This window comes from Conger conger, chromosome 18 (assembly GCF_963514075.1).
Source record: "Conger conger chromosome 18, fConCon1.1, whole genome shotgun sequence".
Lineage (NCBI taxonomy): Eukaryota > Metazoa > Chordata > Actinopteri > Anguilliformes > Congridae > Conger > Conger conger.
Genome location: NC_083777.1, coordinates 10,175,218 through 10,195,977, shown reverse-complemented (window position 1 = coordinate 10,195,977; position 20,760 = coordinate 10,175,218). Strand labels below are relative to the sequence as shown.

The following is a 20,760-nucleotide window of genomic DNA, read 5'->3' as shown; positions in this document are numbered from 1 at the left end:
GGCGGTGTGCTGGCGCTATTTTCAGCCTCAGCGCCGCCCCGCTGGGACGCTGGGAGCGGGGGGTCAGAGCGCGGGCCGAGGCGCTGGAGACGGCCTGCTCCTCCCGCCAGGCCTCCCCGTCTGCCTCTTCTGCAGCTGGAGGGGCCTGCTCCTCCCGCCAGGCCTACCCCGTCTGCCTCTTCTGCAGCTGGAGGGGCCCGGTGCCACGCTCCAGAGTGATCTTTAAACTTTTAACTGTCTTTAAAGCTTCACGCAATGAGCTCACATACACACACACACTTAGTTATCAGATATTGAATTGACTCAAATGCGACAAGTCGATGCACTAACTGCAGCAGGGATTTGAAAATGGAGCCCGTTGTTACAGTGTAATCCAGCATGTTATGTAGGCTGATTATATCTGCTTTTCCTTCATGAAATAGTTTGTATGTATAAATTATCTTTGATTCTCTTTAATAATGAAAAAAAAATGTTTTAAAAGCCATCTGTGTGCATGCCTGTGTGCGTGAACACAACATTGAGCCCAGACCGTTATGATGCCATGGTTACATTAAAGAATGCATCCTACTAAAGCGTGGGCTTGTTACAGCACCTGCATGACTGGTGCTCAAGCTAAATCAGGTGTAGGTCAGACTCCGTTGGTGAGAGGACACATGAAGGGATTGCTCCCTTCTTGATGAGGCTGAATGTGTGGACACATCTATATGGCAGCCAAGCTGCATCTTAAATGGCTGACTGCGGAAGTGGGAGTGAATGAACGGGGCTCCAAGCTGTCCAAAACATTGCTCCCACCCTCTCACTCTAACACTCGGTCTCTTTCTCACTCTCTCTTTCTCTCACACACACACACACTCTCTCTCTCTCACTCTCTCTCCCTTTCTCTCTCTCACACACTCACTCTCTCACTCACTCTCCCTTTCTCTCTCACTTTCAAACACACTCAGACTCACTCTCACTCTCACTCTCTCTCACACACACTCTCTCACTCTCCCTTTCTCTCTCTCACTCTCTCTTTCTCTCTCTCACACACTCAGACTCACTCTCACTCTCACTCTCTCTGACACTCCTTCCCACCTTCCCTCAGTTCCTGTCAGGTCCACTGCGCCTCACATTTGGAAAGATCCAGTTCCTCTGGGTCTGGTAAGAGGGCAGCGCCTCCCCACTCACTGCTGCCTGAAGCCCTGCCTCTGCACAGCTGCCCCCCCCCCCCCCCCCTCCTCCAGCACCTCCCTCCTCAGGACACTCCTGCAGCGGGCCGCACTTTTACATAACAGCCAGAGTGCCTCTGCTGCCCCCGCTGGCTGGAATGCAGAAAGACAGCTCTGGCTGCGGACTCGTCCTCACGTGACTCTGAGAGCTCTTCCCCCACTGCACACATCGGCACGAGGTCTCCAGTTTCTGCACTCTTACAGTAACCCCAGTGCACACGTGCGCACACACACTTAAACAGTTGTTTTAGTCTAAAACCTGAATTACAACATGGTTTGCGTTATGTGCAACTCGTATGCGCAGCGGCTAGTACGTTAAAGCAGTGGTCTCCAACCCTGGTCCTGGAGAGCTACTGGGTCAGCTGGTTTTTGCCTTTCTCCTGAAATTCAGCACCCTGTTGAGGCCCAGGTAACCCAGTGAGGTGAGTGAACTGTGTAATCAACGGATTAATTAAGTGTAGAGTAACAACAAAAACCACCTAACATAACATAACATAAAAAACATAACATGAGGTAATGGAACAGGCCATTCAGCCTAGTAATGCTCGTCTTTTCCTACCGCTAAGTGTACCTACTGCCAAGTTTGCCTAAAAGCTAAATAGAATCTAACACTGAATCAAGCCTGGTCTTGAAAACCTCCAGTGTTTCTGCCTCCGCTACATGCACTGGCATTTCCACACATCGACCACTCACTGTGTGAAAAAATACCTCCTAATATCTGTAGCTGTAGCTCTCCAGGACCAGGACTGGGTTGAAGTGATTTAAAGTATATTTACTGAACACGTAGCACAGGAGCCATGCCATCCCCACCACAGTAAAACAATAAAGATCTTAAGTGTTCAAATATCACACAAAAGCCACAATAGCCCCACAGCTCTCTAGCAAACGCACATAAAGTACAGTTAGATTAGGCCAGAGCTAAAGGTCAGCCGCTGTTAATCATTAAAAGCAACGCTGCCAATCTGGATATGGAAACACTGAGCAGATTGGCACAGACAATATTCACAAATCTCCCGCAATGCTGCACAGATATGTGACTCATTCAAATTATTCCCCAGAATGAGAGGGGCAGGTGAGATATTTAGTATTGAGAATGCACTACCACTGGAATTCAAGTAGAGGTCTGTTCCACAAAGCAGGATTACTGGAGTTTGCCAGATTACTACCCAGACTAAAAGCCGAAACAGCTCTTTTTACTTTGGTCCTTGTTCCAGATTTGGGAGGTTCCAGGTTTTATTCAGTGCAGTTATCTGGCTAACTCAGTAACCCTTTTTTGTGAAAGAGGCCCCAGATATCTCTGTGTTTAAGGGATACACCAGCAGACATGATTAACTTCATTAATGTCCTAAAATGGCTGAAGGACAGCTGATTCGTATGTCAGAATACGTGCCCTGAATTAGAACCTGGAGTTCCCACACTGTATCATGCCAGATCTGGTGCGTGCAGTTTGTACCAAACATGGGGATTCTGGTTCAGTTGTTGAAGACACCGTGTGATTTCTGGACAGAAAAAAGCCACGTATATCCTTAAAAAAAAGTTGCTGAGAAAATGAGGCCATTCATGTGAGTGAGATTTGGCAATAAGCCAAATGATTTTTTATTTATTTAAATAACAGCACAAGGTTATGCAGTGAGCATCTATAATTTGAAAATTTCAAGGTCAGTTTATGCATATCCCACAGGGCTAATTTTGGACACTGATAGAAACACAGGAATAGAAGTTGCCATTGCATTTCAAGATGTTCACATTTACGCTCATTTGGGATATGACCATGAATAGGTTTTTTTCTTTTTCTTTTTCTTTTTACTTTATTCACAATAATGTGTGCATATAAATGACCATCCGACAGGTCCAATAGAGGACAATAACCTATGTTTCCCACAAGGGGGAGCCAGAGTAGGAAGGTTATATTAAAGAGGAGGAGCCACAGCAAGTCATGAAAATAAGTCTGGCTCCACGCACTCTCATTGAGGATCTGTGTGGTCTGTCCCACGGAGCCCGAATGGCGCCAGCCCTGGACCCACCTGCGCTCTGTTTCCCCCGAACAGCTGAAGAGAATGGAAACTCTCTGCACAGGAAGGACAACGTAGTAGCAGCAGAAACATTATCCTAATTACACTGTGCTTCTGTTAAATATACGCACATTAAATTTGCATGCATGAACACACTTAAGGCTGGACAAAGGTACACGCACTGGGCTATAAATTTTTCAGTTTTTTAATTGCATAAGACCATTGAAAATGTTCAGCAATAACATGTTTCCATTTTATTTTGCTTTTTATCATATAATTTGAAAGTTGCTCCAGTTTCTGACAACCCTTGTATCAACATAAACAGTATGATTAATCTCCACCTTCTTTATTTTTTCTTGTAAGATGTGGGTTTGCCATTTTAAAAGAATGATATATGCTTTGGGTCAGTGTGAACTCATATGTTACTAAAAGAGTTTCATATTTGAAAAGCAAGCAACTAGAGACTTTGCTGCCATATTCAGTTATTCAAACATGACTTCACAAGATCTGAGGGCAAGACTTGTTGTGACACATCTCATGCTTTCTTCAGACTTGCAGAAGTCTATATTTCACTAGCACTATTCATTACAATTTAGTGTGCCATTTATTAGCTGGCCAGAATAATACAGAAGGTAATGTTCTTGGCTTGGGGGTTGATGGCAGGAGTTAAGGTCAAAATTATCTTAAATTCTGGTTAAGGAGTTCTTGACATTCTCATCTGGTTAATAATGATTTGTGTCAGTCAACCCTGAGAAGTAATTAGCCTATATTTACATCAGAGCGTTCATTAAGTACATCTCTGTGATGACAGATACACAGTAGGTCAGAACGGGGCTCCGCAGTGTCTTAGTCAGTAACGGTGGCACAGAGAGGACGGGGCCCAGTGGTCAGGATACCTCAGGGTCATGCTTGGGTTGTGTCAATCGCTGTGAAGCAGCTGGACAGCATCAGCATAGGCTCACAAGGGTGATATACAGTACTCTGCAAAAGTCTGAGGCACATGTCAAAATAAATCTGTAAAGCTGTCAAAAACAAAATCAAATCGGCATTTGTTCATGTTGTGGCCATCTCTGGCCTTTAAAACTGCAACAATTCACTTAGGTACACTGTCCGGCAGTTTTATAAGAAAGCCAGCTGGTAGATTGTTCTAAACATATTGGAGAACACCCCGGGAACAGACTCAGGAACCCCAAAAGGTGAGCCAACAACAGTAGGCCTAGTCACTCCCATTGAATGTATCCACCAATGACGTGCTTCCCACCATGCTGGCAATCACCCATCTTCAAACATAACTCCCCCCCTGATGACCTCATCAAAGTACCCAACCCATGGTTCCCCTCGCCAGGCACCTGCTCCCAGACCCTGGGTTACTTGGAAGCCAAGGCCTTTAAGTAGAAGCACCTGCTTACGCATTTGGTTGTAGAAATATTAGTCGTCATCGAGAAATACTAAATATAACCGCGTGCTCTCGTCAGTTATTCAGGACACACTGATTCAGACGCGGAGCATGTTAATGGTGTGTGTGAAGGGACTCTAGTGACTGCTGATGGCAACTGCTTTTTAAACCATTTCTAAAAAAACTGTAACAGTTCAATGCTTTTACGTTTCCTAGAAGGCCAGGACATTCTCGAGCTTCACGTGATGTTCTAAAACTCATGCAATACTACTTGTGTACAGAAGAGGGCGGCCACACACAAAATGTATACACAAATCCAATATATTCTTATGCTTGTTCTAGGGCAAGGGTCACCAACCCTGTTCCTGGAGATCTACTGTCCTGAAGGTTTTCAATTCTTCCCTAATTTGGCACACCAGATTCTACTAATTAGCAGCTGAATGAGATCGGAAGCAATTGAATGAGGTGCTTTCTTCGGGTTGGAGTGAAAACCTACAGGGACAGTAGATCTCCAGGAACAGGGTTGGTGATCACTGTTCTAGGGGGTTGGCCTGAAATAATCTAAGAAATTACATTGCAAACTAAAATATTTAGAGGATTTGGCTTTTTTCCCCCCCTTTTTCTTTGTATGACGATTCCGCACTTTAATTCAGTTGAATCAAATTGAGAAGCAACAGCCTGCAGGTTCACGCATGCCTGCAAGGAGCATTCGATTAGATTAGAAGTAGAATCTTTTCGATTAGAACTGCAACTCCAGCCCCGTCCCATCACTCCAATGTCTCCAATCTGTTCGCCAAGCTATCTCCCGATACTGCCAGGTCAGCAACGCTAAATGACGGGATCCGTCACACCGCGCTACTGCAGTGACGATCACCATCACTGGCTAACGTTACAGGCAATTACGCATCACCGCCAAGATTCCTGGACCAAGTCCACATTGGCACAGCTCAGAATCAATCTGGCTGCAGAACATCAACTGCACGGTGTAACACTTGAATATACTGCTGGTGTGTAACACTAATATACTACTTGTTGGCGGATGCGAGTCTGATGGTTGTGGTGGTCCTGAACTTAATAATGGATAACCTTTGTGTAATATATATTCTAAATATTATTAAGCCATGTACATAAAATGCTTGTAAACAATGACAAAAGAGAGGTAACGAAAGAACAATAAAACATTACAAATTATCATAAAGGGGTGAGCTGTGAGCTTTTTGTTGGGTTGAATAACTTTAGAATAAATCTGTTGTGCGTTATAAACCCGCGGCGTCGGAGCTATGCAGTGTGTCGGGTATGAAGAAGGCTCTGTCGCATGAGAACTGAAGCCTTCCGTTTGGACATGAATATTTAAAGAGACAGGCATGAGCACAGCTTACCTCAGTGTGTGGGACATACTCCCATCCAAGCGGCGAAGATAAAGGCCTGTGTTACTCTATGACGGCTAAACAGATTAGTGCATCTCAATACACGGACATGCTTTAAAAACCAGTCCCTCCGAGTGTCCAAGATTAAAAAATGATTCATGCTCCCAATAATTTCTGCCCATTTTCTAATTCATGTACCCATATCTGCGGATCCTCTGCTACCGGGCACAACACAAAGGCAAAAAAAAACCCAACAACAACAAGTATTCTTAAATAATTTTAATTTCATATACGCTAAAAGAAAATAGACAGACGGAAGTATGAAACAGGGTATACACTAACCTTTTAAAGGCTCTGGAAGTGTATAGTCTTCTTTCCATAGGAATTTCCACATACATTTAAAACTCCATCACGTTACTGTACACAGTCTGAAACCACAGCTAAATGGGATTACACCCGCGTCATCTGTACAATGTGCAAAATCAACTCCTCCCTTAAAATAGTTCACAGCGGTAGGACAGAAGAGGCGAAACAAAAACAACAGTGACAAAATCAAAATGGCTGCAATTCTTCACACAGCCAGCCACGTGGGCATTGGTCCCTCATGCATTTTGACTGAAGTAGATTATCAGTATTTTAGTAAATCACATTTCTGTATTGCAGTGGTTTGAACAGTGATATGAAAACACACCAAAAAATGCTGTACAAAAATACATATGCGTGTATTTAATGGACATACTATGAGTAGCAAATTTGTTCAAAATGCCATAATGCTTCCATATTATAACTAACAGAAATCAGACAGAATAATAGGACAGAACTGCATAGGAGAGTCTATTGGGAGTAAAAATCTTCACTGTAAAACCAACCAATAAGTAGGTGCCAATAATTACAATTAGAAAAACAAACATTGTAATGGATTTCACAGGTATCGCTATTTCAAGTTGTATTACATATTATATATATTCACTTCATTCTTGCCTTGCAAAGTCATCAGCCAGTGATGCAAAAAGACAAATGCTTACACACATCCACACGTCACGTTAATAATATTCCAAAAATAATCCAAGTTCTTCTTTATCATATACAAATTGATTCTCATATTATGAACAAGACTTTATATTGGTATTCTGAATATAAATAAACATTTTCTTACTGTTCGTAATCGTCATCACATAAATACAAAACAGAGCTTATTTATGGACATACTCAGAGAACTTCATTAAAATACTTTCTAAAAAAAAATACAGGAGGCAAAATGGAAGGGAAATGAAAGGCAAAAAAAAAGAGTGCATACGGAGAGGAACCCCAAAACACACAGGTGTAAGGAACCCCAAATTCAGCGATGAGAGACATCCGGCCGCGGCCAGGCTCAGTCAGGAGTGTGCGGGTTCAGGCGAGGGCCACAGGGAACATCAGCACGCGGGCCTGCATGAAGGACAGGTCCGGCAGGGCCCGCATCACCCTGCCCGCCTCCTCGCTCAGGGGCCCCTCCCGCCCGGGGTTCCTGTCGCCGTGGGAGACCAGAGGGACACGCCTGTCACCCACAAACCCGAGCCCTGTCACAGTGCCACTACAGTAACCTCGACACCTGCCTCACGGGTCTCTCTCACGAGAAACACAGATCTCACATCGGCTACCGTTCAATCTTACTGCATAAACACTCTACAAAACAGCCACATGTTTAATTCTACACCTTACAGCAATCTGTTTTACCTGTTCACAAGAAAACGGGCATCTCACTAACTATGAAGCAAACGTACATTAATTCCTGGATAAGGAGGATATTTATGCTTTATCATACAGAATATTAGTATACTGCATCAAGTGCATTATATAAAAAAGCTTTAAATGGTAGGAATCTGCACTTGCAATAACCATGTGGAAAATTATTCAAATGAACTGTGTGTCTGTGCGTTTGTGTGTGGGTCTCCGTGTGCGTGTGTGCGCGTGCGTCTGTGTGTGGGTCAGTGTGTGCGTGCGTGTGTGCGTGCGTGCGTGCGTGAGTGCTGATTTTCTGACCTGGAGGAGCTGCTGGTCTTCTCCACAGCAGACATGAGGCGTGCGACAGCGTCGGGTAGGCTGCTGGTTCTGCTGGTCCCCAGCTTGGCTGCAGTAACACACACACACACTCAGCCCTGCTGCCACTACACACACTCAGCCCTGCTGCTACTACACACACTCCGACATCACTGACATCCTACACCACTCTGCGTCTGATGCTGCCCACAGCCCAAAGAACCAGTGGAGAGAGAACTGAAAACGACCACTCATGTTTTAACAGCATAGATCTTCACGCACAAACCAAGGTTATCGGCCACACAGAATATCTTTGTCATTGGGAGCAGGTAACGTCTCTCTCCACTGCAAAGGAAATCGCACGCAGAAAACAACGGATACACGCATGCAAGAGAAACAGCTACTCAAAAGAACTGGGTGAATGTGATTTGTTTAGTTAAAGCTCAGAAAGAAGAAAGAGATACTTACAGGTGGTGAGGAGCTGTCCACAGTAGAAGAATAGCAGGACAGAAAGCTTTCAGAAGAGTAAATTCACAGAGATCCCTCTGAACCCAATGTTTTGACGAGCTCCAGAAACTCAGCTACCACTACTTTCTGTAGAATTTGTTTTACACTTAGCAGTAACTTTGGTAAAAAAATATTTTGTTAGAGACATGATAAATCAACTGAGTTTGGAAAACTATGAAGAAGCTGTTAGCAAAATAGTCAATATGGGGAGGGGGGGGGTGGTGTCTCTTCCATACATACCATTTTTCTCGCGTTAAATTGGGATTCAAAAAAAAGAAACCCTTAAAACAAGTAACGCAGCCGATGTTGACAAACAATGGACGCAAAAGGGATTTTTAGAAACCGAGACCACTAGGGAAAGTAAGAACAAACAGCATGAACAGCAGTCTCGACTGCTGAAGGCTAGCAATGGGTCGTTAGAACATAACGTTTCGGTTCAGTTGGATTATCTTCCAGTGGAGCAGAGGCCAAAAGTTTCAACGACACGCGCAATGGATGTGACTGGATGTGAACGAGCAAAAACCTCAACTCGGGGAACTTTCTTGATTCTTGTGAGTAATCCTTTGAACAGTAGGTTTATTGGAATGTGTTCTTGTTAGCCAGTGTTACTGAACAATTTCCAGTAGTGATCGTTAAGGGCAGTTTATAGTTCGGCGACAGTGTTGCTGGGACAGACAACATGTAATGGGTGCGGCTGGTTGCAATAACATTTGGTTTTACTGTGGGCGACTGGAGTCAATTCATACTTTTCTCTCAAGACAACGACCACAGTCTGCGTCGGGCGGCAGTTGAGCAACACTGTTGTTGGACTACGAACAGGCCGTTACAGCAGCATTAGAGCGGTCAGTTAAGGACGTCATAATGGGATTTGTGTGATCTCACGGGTTAATTGAGAAGAGTGATGCCTGCTGACCTGGGAGTGAGGTGGGGCTGATACTACTAGAACCTTCCACGGGCCCAGAGAGCTGGAGGAGGAACAGGTGCAGGAGAGCAGGGAGAATACACCAGATTTACACATGCAAGCTACTTATGGCTACAAGAAGAAAGGTGAACAGCAAACACGGTGACCAGGGCATGTTAGTGAGGAAGATCGAGAAGTCAAAGTGACTGGAAGTAGCAGTCTGTAGTTGCTTGCAAAGCCAAATGAGAGCAAATGTAACAATATCTTAGGCCGAACACGTTGATATGTTATCATTGGTTTATTCACATAGGTACAAAGGATAATGTGAGTCTTGTTTTTACAAGAGTTATATTTATTGCAATCAGGTTTCTTTCTTTTTTTAAAGCATTTCCAAGATTAGGATAATGTCATTAAAGGGAAATAATAATTTAACAATTTCTTTTCAAAATGAAAATTACTGTAATACTGAGTATGTAATTTTTTGAATGCTTTATTTACAGTAGATGTTACGAAACTGGTTTGTTCTTAAATATTGTTCCCCTCTAATAAACAAAGAAAAGGTACAGAGTGGACTGTCGTAGAACAGAAGATAGCGGTTTAGCACAGAGCACAACAGCGAGAGGACCCAGGCTTTCGGTCTGAAAAAACACTACCAGAGTATCAGACCTCCATACAAGCGGCTTCCTTAATATACATCAGAAACAAGACCAGTAATGGAGTGCATTTGTTTATATTGGTTTTGGTATGTCCCTGAAAAGCTCTAGGTCAAGTTTATCATACAATATGGCTAAAGGAAGGAACAGGTGTGCAAAAACTGGTGTGGAGGTCGTTGAAGACTCCTCAAATTAACTGTTCCTCGTGAATATCTGTAATTCGAACTCTCCGACTCTCGTTCATGAAGGACCTGTATATGAAAGACATTTTTGGTCCATCATGAAGTTAATAAACTAACTAGTGTGCTAGCGGTTGGGGTTTTTTGGATCTGACATGGAGGTTAACACTGGACAAACCCAACTCACACCCCTTGAAATGCCCATGAGGTAGCAGACATGGCCAAGGACGGTAATGTGACGTGGTTCAGACCGAACGGACAGACGGAGAGCCTGGGTCTCCACGGCGGAGAGAGCAGAAACGGGATTGGTCAGGAGAGAGAGCTCTGTCTGTAGTGTCGGGCGTTCCTATTGGCAGCCCTGGAGCTGGCGGCTCGGCGGAGAGACGTACCATCCAGAGGGTTATTAAGGCCACTGCTGCTCCAGTCAAACTGGATGGGGAGGAGCGCCTCCTGCTGGCCAAACAGTGACAACACGGTTCATTCGGTATCTGAGGGGAACCGTCATACAAGGTCCCCACACTCAACAGTGTCACCAGTTAAAGCAATTACCAATTCACTCTCTAATTTAAGCACCTATCAGGAGTGTTGGTAGACTATCATTAGAGCATAATGGCCTCCATATAACCAAGTGCTGTTCCTGGATCAGGTAGATCACCCACAATCCAACCCAAAGCCACTCCGAATAACATGTGGATGCTGATCTAAGATCAGTTTCTGAAGGGGGAAAATGTAAATTAAAAAATGCTCGGCTTGAAGATCGCTAAAATCTCTCTCAACAGAAGAATCGAGAATCGAGTCAATTTTCAAGAAGTTTCACGTCCTTGACGTTATTTTTCTGAAGGATTGTGGGAGAGCTGGTAGATAATTGGGTACAAAGTGCCCACACGTACCTGAGTGGATTGCGGTGAAGAGCTTGTTTCCGGAGACGAGGAAGGTGCTTGTGCTATGGACGCCATCTTCTCTGCCACTGAGAGGGGGTTCACAGGTTTTTTGGTGGGCTCTAGCATACCCTGAGGAGCAAGGCGTAGAGCAGCCGTCAAGACCCGGTCGGACTCCCCAGCCACACTCAGACGTGAGGAGAGGTAAGTGCACACTCTCCTCCTGAACGGGCTACATCAAGCCTCTGCTCTTCACGAGGCCGTCTACGACTGGGAGGAAGAGACTTCACACGCAGCGGCGACCGTTGCCAACTGCAGACTCCCTGGGTAACGCCAATTATGCCTCGCCGGCAGAGCTGCTGGCCAATCAGTGCAGCCATGGTCTAGACCTTACACCACATCGTGGGGCCCATCAATGATATTCTTAGTCTACCGTTCTTTAACCAGTGAGGTCAACATGAGAACTTCAGACTGAGACTTCCCAGGGTTGGGAAATTGGACAGGGCTCTGGTGAGGACCTCATGGAAGATGGCTCCCCTGTCTGAGCACTTACCAGGCCGGCCGCATACACGGGCACAGTCACAGGCTGCTTCTTCTGGCCAGCAAACATCTGTGGAGACAGAATGAGGGCAATGTTAGCTGCCCCTACTAGTACTGACTAACTCTCTTCCCTCTCGTGGTCTCACACAACCACGGAGGGCTTGTGCCTGCCAATAGATTAATCGAACAGACGCAGCAATTACACAAATTCAATGCTTGCTACTCATACAGTTAATGGAGGCCTGGTTTAAATTAAAGCACTTTTACCAACCATTTGTTCCAATTTGTGCTCTTGCTGAAAACTCATTTTTCTATCGCACAGCTCAAATTCATACGTCTTATTATTATTATAAGCGAGTGACGTAAGAGTAATAAGCTATAACAGGAAAAAGACGGAGTATGGCTCTCCGGGGGATGGGGGGATTAAGGGCCGCACTCACGATGTTTCGGGTGTCGATTCCCAGAGAGCAGAGCAGCGCCTGGTTGCTATGGGAGCCGCCCCACTGGAACTTCAGGCCGAACGCGTCGTGGATGTCCTGTAGCTGCCACCACACATCCCTTGGGTCCCTGCACGGCACACAGAGGGGGCGATGACATCGCGCAGCGCTGTCAGCTGACCGGCCCATCTCACGACTGATACCCACATGAGGCTCAATCCAAACCCACCTGAAAACCCTACAAAGCACTGCTCACGCTTGTACAGTGGGGCAACTGCTGGATATTTGGGTGGTAAAGCCCAATCCAGCTACATAAGAGAGACTGATCAGAGTTATTGACACCTGAGGCTTATAAAAGCATACGTCAGTCTCTTATGTAGCTGTATTTGTATTTGGCTTTACCACCCAAATATCCAGCAGCTGTAACGTCAGTTACTGTGGAATTGGCCAGTGGACGAAATAGATTTTTGACACATGAGGCGAGAGTATAAACACGGTCACCATCAAAAAGAACATGGTCCTAAAAAGAAAGCCCTAAGACGAAGGCCTGGAGATCCAGGTTTGTGTGGAAGTCTGAGTGCCTTGGGGGTGGAGGTCTCACCTGTAGCGGGCAGAGCCTCGCTCCTCCCCTGGCTCCGGCTGTCCGTCAGGGGGCTCCAGGACAGCCTTGAGAGAGGGGACCTGTTCTCCAGAGTCGGGCCCCCTCGTCTCGGGGAAGCTGGCCCTGAAGAGCCTCTCCAGCCGGCTGGCGAGGGTCACCTGGGAGGGGGCACACAGCAGCGTGTGGGTGGGCGCATACGGAGGTCACGTTCCACAGGGCGAGAGAGAGACACGGCCGGGAGCCAACCAAGCGAGGGAGAGGGCGGGGACAATCATTTCTATTGGTGGAATCCACTCAGTGAAACAGCCCAGCAGGGACCAGCGGTAAAAGGTTGAAAGAAGAAGATGATGATGATGCTGAGTGTCAGTAAAGACTAACACGCTCTTTAAAATGAGGCTTCATTTACAACTCAGGTTCTCTCAGAGCGTATATTATCGTGTTGTAATATAGGTTTGTGATAGTCTGTGAAATGTGCAATTGGATCTGGGTGTTTTTACAAGTGGGCTTGTTTTACTGTTCCAGTGTGTGAGTGGTGTTCAGGGATGGAGTCGATTCCGTTTATATTCACTCAGTTCAGCAAATTAACCGTAATTCTAATAACTGAAAATAAATAAGTAAATAAATCAAGATTATAGGCATTTTCCTTAACTGAAATTGACCTGACCCAAAGCCAGCACACACAAGCAGAGCACGTCTCTGTAACCGTACAGCCTGCTGGCTGCCTCATCCTTTACGGGCGCTGTCCTAGTGCACAGTGCACAGACGGGCCCCAAATTCCAGGAAGCTCTGGAAGGAACTCTTCCTCGTTTTCAGCCAATCACACCCCTGCATGGCCCTGGGTTATGCCATCTGTCCATTCTCTGAGTTCTCCTTTTTTTAAGGGAAATTCCAGCAAAAAAAAAAAAAGAGCATTTGGTAGCAGTCTGCTTGGAAGGCACAGCGCCGTGTTGCCTAATTTTACAGCAGCCTGAAATACTAACTTCACAGCCAGAGACAGAAATAATTATGACAAAACCAACACTTCATTGGCAGGCACTTGTTCTGCATGAAGAAATACTTCGGCTACATTAGTCCGACAGACCAAAGTTTCCTCCTCCTCTCTCTCGACAGAGTGAGAGTTAGACACCACTTCAGGCGTCTAAGCCTTCATCTCCCTCACGCTCGACAGCACAGTGGGGCCCTCCCCTCCAGCGGCTGACACCCGGAGACACCAGGGGACCACACTGCCTGTGACGAAAAACTTACATCAACCGGACGACAAAACGGCAGCGTTCTTCAGCGCTTAGATGAAATGAGTATGCTAATAATGATGTAAACGGGGTGCTCTAGCACAGAGCCTTTCATCCGATGATATCAAAGTGCTTTTATGTAGAAGGGGAGACCTCACCTGTGTGCCGTCCCCACCTGGGAGAAGCTCCAGAACGCTCACCACAGCACAGGGGACGGTGGCTGTTTTTAACCGAGGAGAACAGAGCGTGCGGAGGGGGGATGGGACGGCCCGAACGCCCGGAGGAGAGTGATGCCGGGTGCTGAATTCCCCCACCATGCAAAGGGCTGGGCGGACTGTCAGTTCTCATCAGGGCCTCCCCCCCAAACCCCCCAGGACTCCCTTTGTACACCCTGCTTTCATCTTTCCATCTTCACCGCACTTAAGCTGCTGTAAAATGTTCTTTTTTTTCTTCCAACAACCCGATTCGATCCATATTAAACCCCCGGGCTACTGCCAGAGGACATTTATCTGCATTAACCCTCTCGGGTGTAAGATCACTACTATGTGATTCCACTGTTCTTGACTGAAATTAGCATGCAACCATCACTAGTGGTGACTGAATCCAAAAATCTGAATCTTCAAAGGGTCAGTTAATGCTCATTAGCATGGTTGTAAAATACAGCTTATGCTCTTATTAACATCAGTGTTAGCCAAATCAAGTTTGGTGCTTTGACAGCACAAACATTACAATGCCGACGTAGAGAAGGCTAGAAAATGTTTCCAACTGAACACAGACACTGATCGGTTTAGAGGACAGAGACGCAGGAACAGACACAGAGAGTGTTATCTGATTCTGCACTAAAGCAGCAGCTCCGTTTCTGCTGGAATGGCTCCCTGCTATGCCTGGAATGGCTTGTGAGTTTGGCACGCACCCCTTGATTTAAACTCCATTAGCCGTGGAGCGGTAAGAGCAGCTGAAAGGGCCCACATGGGATGAGTTTGCGAGGGACCGGCCTGGCCAGGGTAACTGCACCTCATTGCTCAACAGCGACCCCTGCTGGTCAAACAGGAGCCCACAGTCTGCCGCACAGGGCTGCGCTGAGAAAACCAACGGTCATCGGAGGACAGCGCGGCAACGGCTGGTGAATGCTTGGGCTTTCCAATTTAGGAGGAAAGGGGGGAAAAAGCATTGAAAATGGGGGACACTAATGCTACTTGTTGTGCACCCTCAGGGCGTGAAGAGACCCATTAGGTAGGAGTTCACACAGGGGCCAGACGAGCCCTGAGGGAGTGCATAGCTGATGCATCAAAACCCATTCCACACAGCAGCTCTCAATAACGAGACCAACCAGCTTTATGAATGACCAGGCCTCCATTTCAAGAGACACACAGACCTCTCTCTCAGATTCTGACACAAAACATCTACAAAACCAGAGTCAGAACGAGCTTTGCCAGGTACTCACCGATAAGCTGTCCCTCCTGCAGGTCTGGGGGCTGCCAGATGGGGGCGCTGTGACGGCAGCGTCCCAGCAGGTCTTCTCACTCTCGTCCGCAGGCACGGCGCCTCGTTCCTCCCGGAAAGCCGCCCAGGAGTCCCCCTGGTCCGGGGCGGCCCCCTCCGGCTGGCCGAAGGCGTTCCACCCGGCGGCGGCGTCCGGTTCTGCTCCCGTGGGCGCCGAGGTGAAGTCGGCGAAGCTGTCGCTGCCCGGGAAGCCCCCCGGGTCGCCCCCCGCGTTCCCGCCCGCGCCATCTTCTGGACCGCCAAACTCCCCAAACAACTCCTCCTGGGCGGACTCCACGGTGGTGAAATCGGCGGCTGTATCCGGCATCGCGGGGCCCGTCCGGCCGAAGTCCCCGAAGCTGCCCCCCTCCTCGTCATCAGCGCTGTCGCCAGGCGGCCGCTCCCCCTCAGGGAAGGGCGGGGCAGCGAATCCGGTCACGCTGAAGTCCCCGAAGTCCTCCAGCCCGTCTGGAGACACCGCCTGACAGAAGGACGCGAAGTCGTCGCTGACCGACGCGCTGACGGTCCCCGGGGCGACGGCGCACTCGTCCTTCATCCCCCCGTCCTCGCCAGCTCCCTCCGTCCTGCAGCACGGAGAGCCCTGCCGCTCACCCGCCTCCTCGGACCGAACAGTGGGGCTTCGGTCCCGCCGATCACTCAGAGGGGCGGTCCAGAGCTCGGGGTCGCTGTGCTCAGAGTCCTCCCCCGTGTAGGAGCCCCAGGCCCCGTTCTTTAGGCCTTCTCGGGCCACGGTCAGGGAGCCGGTACTACACGCGTCGTCCTCGACCCCATTCCCTTCAACGCTCCTATCAGCCGGCCCTGTCCCAGAGTGCAGTTTGTCGATTGGGCCGGCCAGGTATTTCCCCTCCGGTAGTCCGTTGGTGTCTCGAGAGTCTGAAACCTGGCTGCACTGTCTGGGTGTGTCCCTTTGGGCGGGGTCGGTGGCAGGCCTGTGCCCGCAGCAGTCCAGGGCGGGCTTAGCGGCCGGCCCTCTCTTTTTGGGCCTGACCACAGGGGCTTCCTCTGCGTCGAACGGCGCAAACCCGTTGGTCAGGACCTCCGGAGCTGCCACGTCCCCGCTGCGGTCTCGAGCGCGGCTCTCTGTTCGGGCCCCGTCGGCCGTCTGGGTCCTGGGGGCCGGCTTCCTGACCGCCTCGCCACCGCAGGTCCTCTCAGACCGCGGGGAGGCGCGGCTGCAGCCGGGGGCGCGGGGGTCGTGGTCGGACCGCGGTTGGGCCACGCCGGAGCCCCTGCCCGGACCCCCCGGGACAAGGTCTGGAGGGAAGCTGGAGGCGACCGCGTTGAAGTGGACGGGGGGCGAGGTGTCCGTGGCGTGAGGTTGGCCGCAGCCTTTGGGGGACTCGAACTCGCCGAAGCTCACGCTGGAAGCCACCCCCGAGAAGCCGCCGAAGTCGCCGAACTCCTCATCCTCCTCTTCGGCCGCGTCGTCCAGGGGGGGCGGAGACGAAGAGTACATCCGTATGACGTCCGGCTCCATGGTCCCGCCTCTGCCGCCCTGAGGGCTCACGCTCACTCCTGGGGAAGAGAGCAGAGATCAGTCACACAGACCACAGGCCACTGAACGTCCAACACCCGTTAGCACGTTAGCATTCGCCTACTTAAGCAGTACTTCAGGCAAGCACTAAGCTACAGTATTAAAACATGGTCATTACAGTAGCAAGCTCTTATTGCCTACAGGATTATATCAATGCTCCCAAGACTAAAAAAAATTACACACACAATCGACTCCTCTAAGCAGGATTATCCCTGTACACTATGTACACTTCTGTGCCGGGAGCCACACTGAGCAAAAAAGTTTCTTCAGACACAACTCCTTCAGGATCACCGAAGGCATTAAAAAATTTATTTTTTTACAAAATTAAGTCACAGCCAGGCTTATTTATGGAACGCCAAGCTAAGAAATAATCCATATTTAGAGCCTAGTGACATGTTTCATGTGCACATATTGAGAAAGACTTGGAAGTTCTCAATCTACTCCCTTCATATGCACTGTTTTGTGCATCGCTTTGGATAAAAGGGTCGGCTGAATAAAATGTAATGTATTGTAGTAGCGTACATTCATGTATCTTAGAGAGACAACTTTTTTTTTTTTTTCTCCCCAAAAAATGTTTCGGTGACCGCCATCGTCAAAACAGGTGGGGTAAAATTTTGCCATTTTGGTGCTCTGGCATGGCGTTTTCCCTTTTCCTTTTAGAGGACGTTCTGTTTCGTTTTAGCCGTTCTGTTGCACTACACAAATAAAATTTCATGGGGGGGGGGGGACATGGGGTTGTGTCCCATGGTGGGATACACAGAACTTGTCAAAAACGCAACTTTTACTTGGATGATGTGAATAGCCTTAAAGTGTCAATGTCTACGCTGCAATTTTTTGACTATCACGGCAGCATTTTATGTCCTGACCGAACCATAAAATCTCCTCAAGCATATTCTTCAGCATAATCTCATATACAGTATTTAATTCATAAGACCTTCATTATACAAAGCGTCACAAGGAAATAGGGGTCACTTAATTCAACAGTTAGACAATATGATACTGATAATCATGGAATTTGGTGCTCCAGGACAATGGAACAGAACAGGAGTGAGTGAGGTCATTGGTCCAGATGAAGCTACACCCAAGTTTATTATTTTAACCCTATTTAGCTCTTCCTGCCAATTGGGTATACACTCCTGTATTTGTGAGCCTGTATCAACAGTGCTGATCATCATCCATGTTTTGCCATGTGTTGCTTCTTACCCTGTAACCTACAAGTAAAGCGTCACTGTCATTTTGTGAAACAAGCTACATTTCATGCGCTGCTGACACAGACGGTTTCACTGGTGTTCAGGAAGTGCAGACAATCCGGGAAACTGAAACCCTACCAGGGCGATGCTATGACCAACTTGATACCGGACCGCAGGGCACAGCTACGCACTGGATCAGTGTTTTTAATAATCATCCCGGGCGGTCCCATCAATTCTGTTGTTCACTGTGGAAGGCTTGGGCTGCTTCCCCGCCCAAGAAAGGAAAATCCAAAAAATCTAATCCATTGGACCGATGTGATTTTCCACACAAACAGGCCCCATTTCATATACGTCGCTAATTTGGTTAGCCTGATTAGATTGACTTTATCACATCAACAATTTAATTCATCAGATAAGTTGACACGTTCAAATTATCTTAGATTGTTCAAGCGACATATATGAAATAGGGCCAAGCTAGCATTAAGGAGTAAGGCTTGCGTTTGAGATCCGTGTTTGGAAAACTGCCAGCATATAGCCCACAACATTCCATTTAGAGAAGCATTAGCCTTATTGCTAAATGACTACTGTACAGCGCGTGCAATCCTTACTCAAGAATAGCTCAACCACTCAACCAATCATTATACAGCAATGTAATGAGCCCAGATGGGTTTTTGTCTACTGATGATAAGCACACACCACCAGCGAAATACTGCACAGACAATCCCCTGGTTTTCAAAAGTCTTTAAGTGCAGGATTATCCTTGTGTCTGAGGGGCATTTGACAGCCGTTTAAGGTTGGGTAAAGACAGTAAATAATATAATACACAGGTCCCTCGGGGCCTCAGTTCACAATACGGGGCCACTCTGACTTGTGGTGAAAGCAATTTCCTGAAGCGCTCATATGATGAAAATGAAAAACTGGGCCAGTTCGCAAACAGATGAAAAAATAGAGCCCCTAACCCAAAGAGATCATTAAAACGCACTTTTACACATTTTCCTTCCGTTCTTCAGTTATAGTCATATAATACTGAAAACGAGCGACAGTTCAGAAAGCGGTCACTTAATAATGCGTTACCGATTGTTCTAAATGAAGGAAAATAAAATGCCAGCTCAACATCTTTGCTGTGCCAAGGTGTTGTAGAAACATTTTAGTACTGCTATAAATAATACAATGTAACATTATCTCAGCAAATTGGCATACTATAAAGTGATTTATAAGTTAACTTAATACTAAATATTACCCTCCCTATAAATAACAAAACAGCTTGTAAACTAGGAAGATATTGTCACAAGACATATAAAATTTGCATATTAGATTAACCATTGCAAAATGTATTGACCTCTGCAAGATGTTATCACATAGCAATTGGGTTTGTGTAATTTGGAGGTGTTGCTGGAAACCCTTTTTCCGAAGCCATGCCACTGCATATGGTCACCAAGACAAGAACAAGACTGATGCATTTAAAGAGCTACTTTACAGTAAAAAGATGAAACCAAGTCAACTACCGTAATTGTGGCACGGTTTCCCAGGTAAATACACACGCCTGGAACGTTCAACTTAAATGACAGTAATTAAATACCAGTATTTACATTTTTGGAATGTAAAGGCAGATGTTTGGACACTGTGTGTATGCGTGTGTACACTGGTACTTTTGAGACTTCGAGTAGGCCATACCCTTAACCTCGCTTGAGCTGAAATAGAGTTAGCCTAAGATTCACTGGACATCTAACTAGTGAACCGTTATAGCCAACTAGTTAAGTGTGCAATAGCTAAGCAATCTAGGAGCAATGGCACGTAACGCTACGTGGCTAATATTAGCCAAGTTACCCAGCGAGATAACTACAATAACGTTATATCCGGGGATTCAGTTCATATGGCTAATAGATACACCACGTCCCAAAATTGAAACATTAACTACCTCAATGGAAATAAAGCCTGATCCTTTGCTAGGATTAATAGCATTTCATTTTTAATGAGGGAAACAATTCAGGTCGGATTTCGAGGAAGAACAGCTATCAAAATAGCTAACATTAGCTACTAATGCTAGCTAGCCATAGTAGCGTACTATTCTCAGCCCCCTCCCTTATCTCCCACAGTTAACGTTCAACTCATCGTACCTGATTTTAACCTCGAGATCCATCTACCGTACATAGCTAGCTAGCTGAGGTTAGCTACCATTCTTGTTTTTAATAAAAACTAACGTTACACATTAACTTACAGCCGTAATGTTAACATTACCTTCAAATCGTGGTGGTTAATTCTCATGGTGCGGACGCAGATTACATTCCCAAGAGGCTTTCAGATTTCAGCAGGGCACGGCATTCCCGCATTTAGCTTGTTCAATGTATGCTAGATGAAGGTTAAAAGAGCCGGGGTACGTGCGTTTGTAGTGGTCTCCTCCGTCGGATCTTCAGTTCTCCTTTACCCACCATACAGGGCTTTCAAAGCAAAGGAGTGGCTGGACCACAGGACCATATTAAAACGTCACTTCCTGAATCATTAGCATGTTGTTCGTTATTGACAGTTTACCAACATTTTGTTCTACTTATTTATTTTGGTCCGGAAGTACCGTATCTTAAGCTAAATACACTGTTGGACTTGTTTTC

The 20,760-nt window shown here is 46.8% G+C and overlaps 1 protein-coding gene across 5 annotated transcripts; it reads right to left on the bottom strand.

Moving 5' to 3' along the window:
* Window positions 1–6,247: 6,247 nt before the first annotated feature.
* Window positions 6,248–20,617, bottom strand: aftphb (aftiphilin b). Of its 5 annotated transcripts, none has more exons than XM_061228580.1 (9): window positions 20,393–20,617; window positions 15,372–16,945; window positions 12,699–12,856; window positions 12,101–12,227; window positions 11,674–11,730; window positions 11,133–11,252; window positions 10,632–10,695; window positions 8,006–8,093; window positions 6,248–7,490 (listed from the first exon to the last, which is right to left on the bottom strand). In XM_061228580.1, exons 2-9 carry the CDS (start codon window positions 16,905–16,907, stop codon window positions 7,376–7,378), a joined length of 2,265 nt encoding a protein of 754 aa, XP_061084564.1. In that variant the 5' UTR covers window positions 16,908–16,945; window positions 20,393–20,617; the 3' UTR covers window positions 6,248–7,375. The 5 variants fall into 5 exon arrangements, 3 of the variants coding, with proteins under 3 accessions (XP_061084564.1, XP_061084565.1, XP_061084566.1); XM_061228581.1 differs by having other exon boundaries at window positions 10,632–10,692; XR_009706406.1 differs by having other exon boundaries at window positions 7,430–7,490; window positions 8,006–9,474.
* Between the last annotated feature and the right edge of the window lie 143 nt (window positions 20,618–20,760).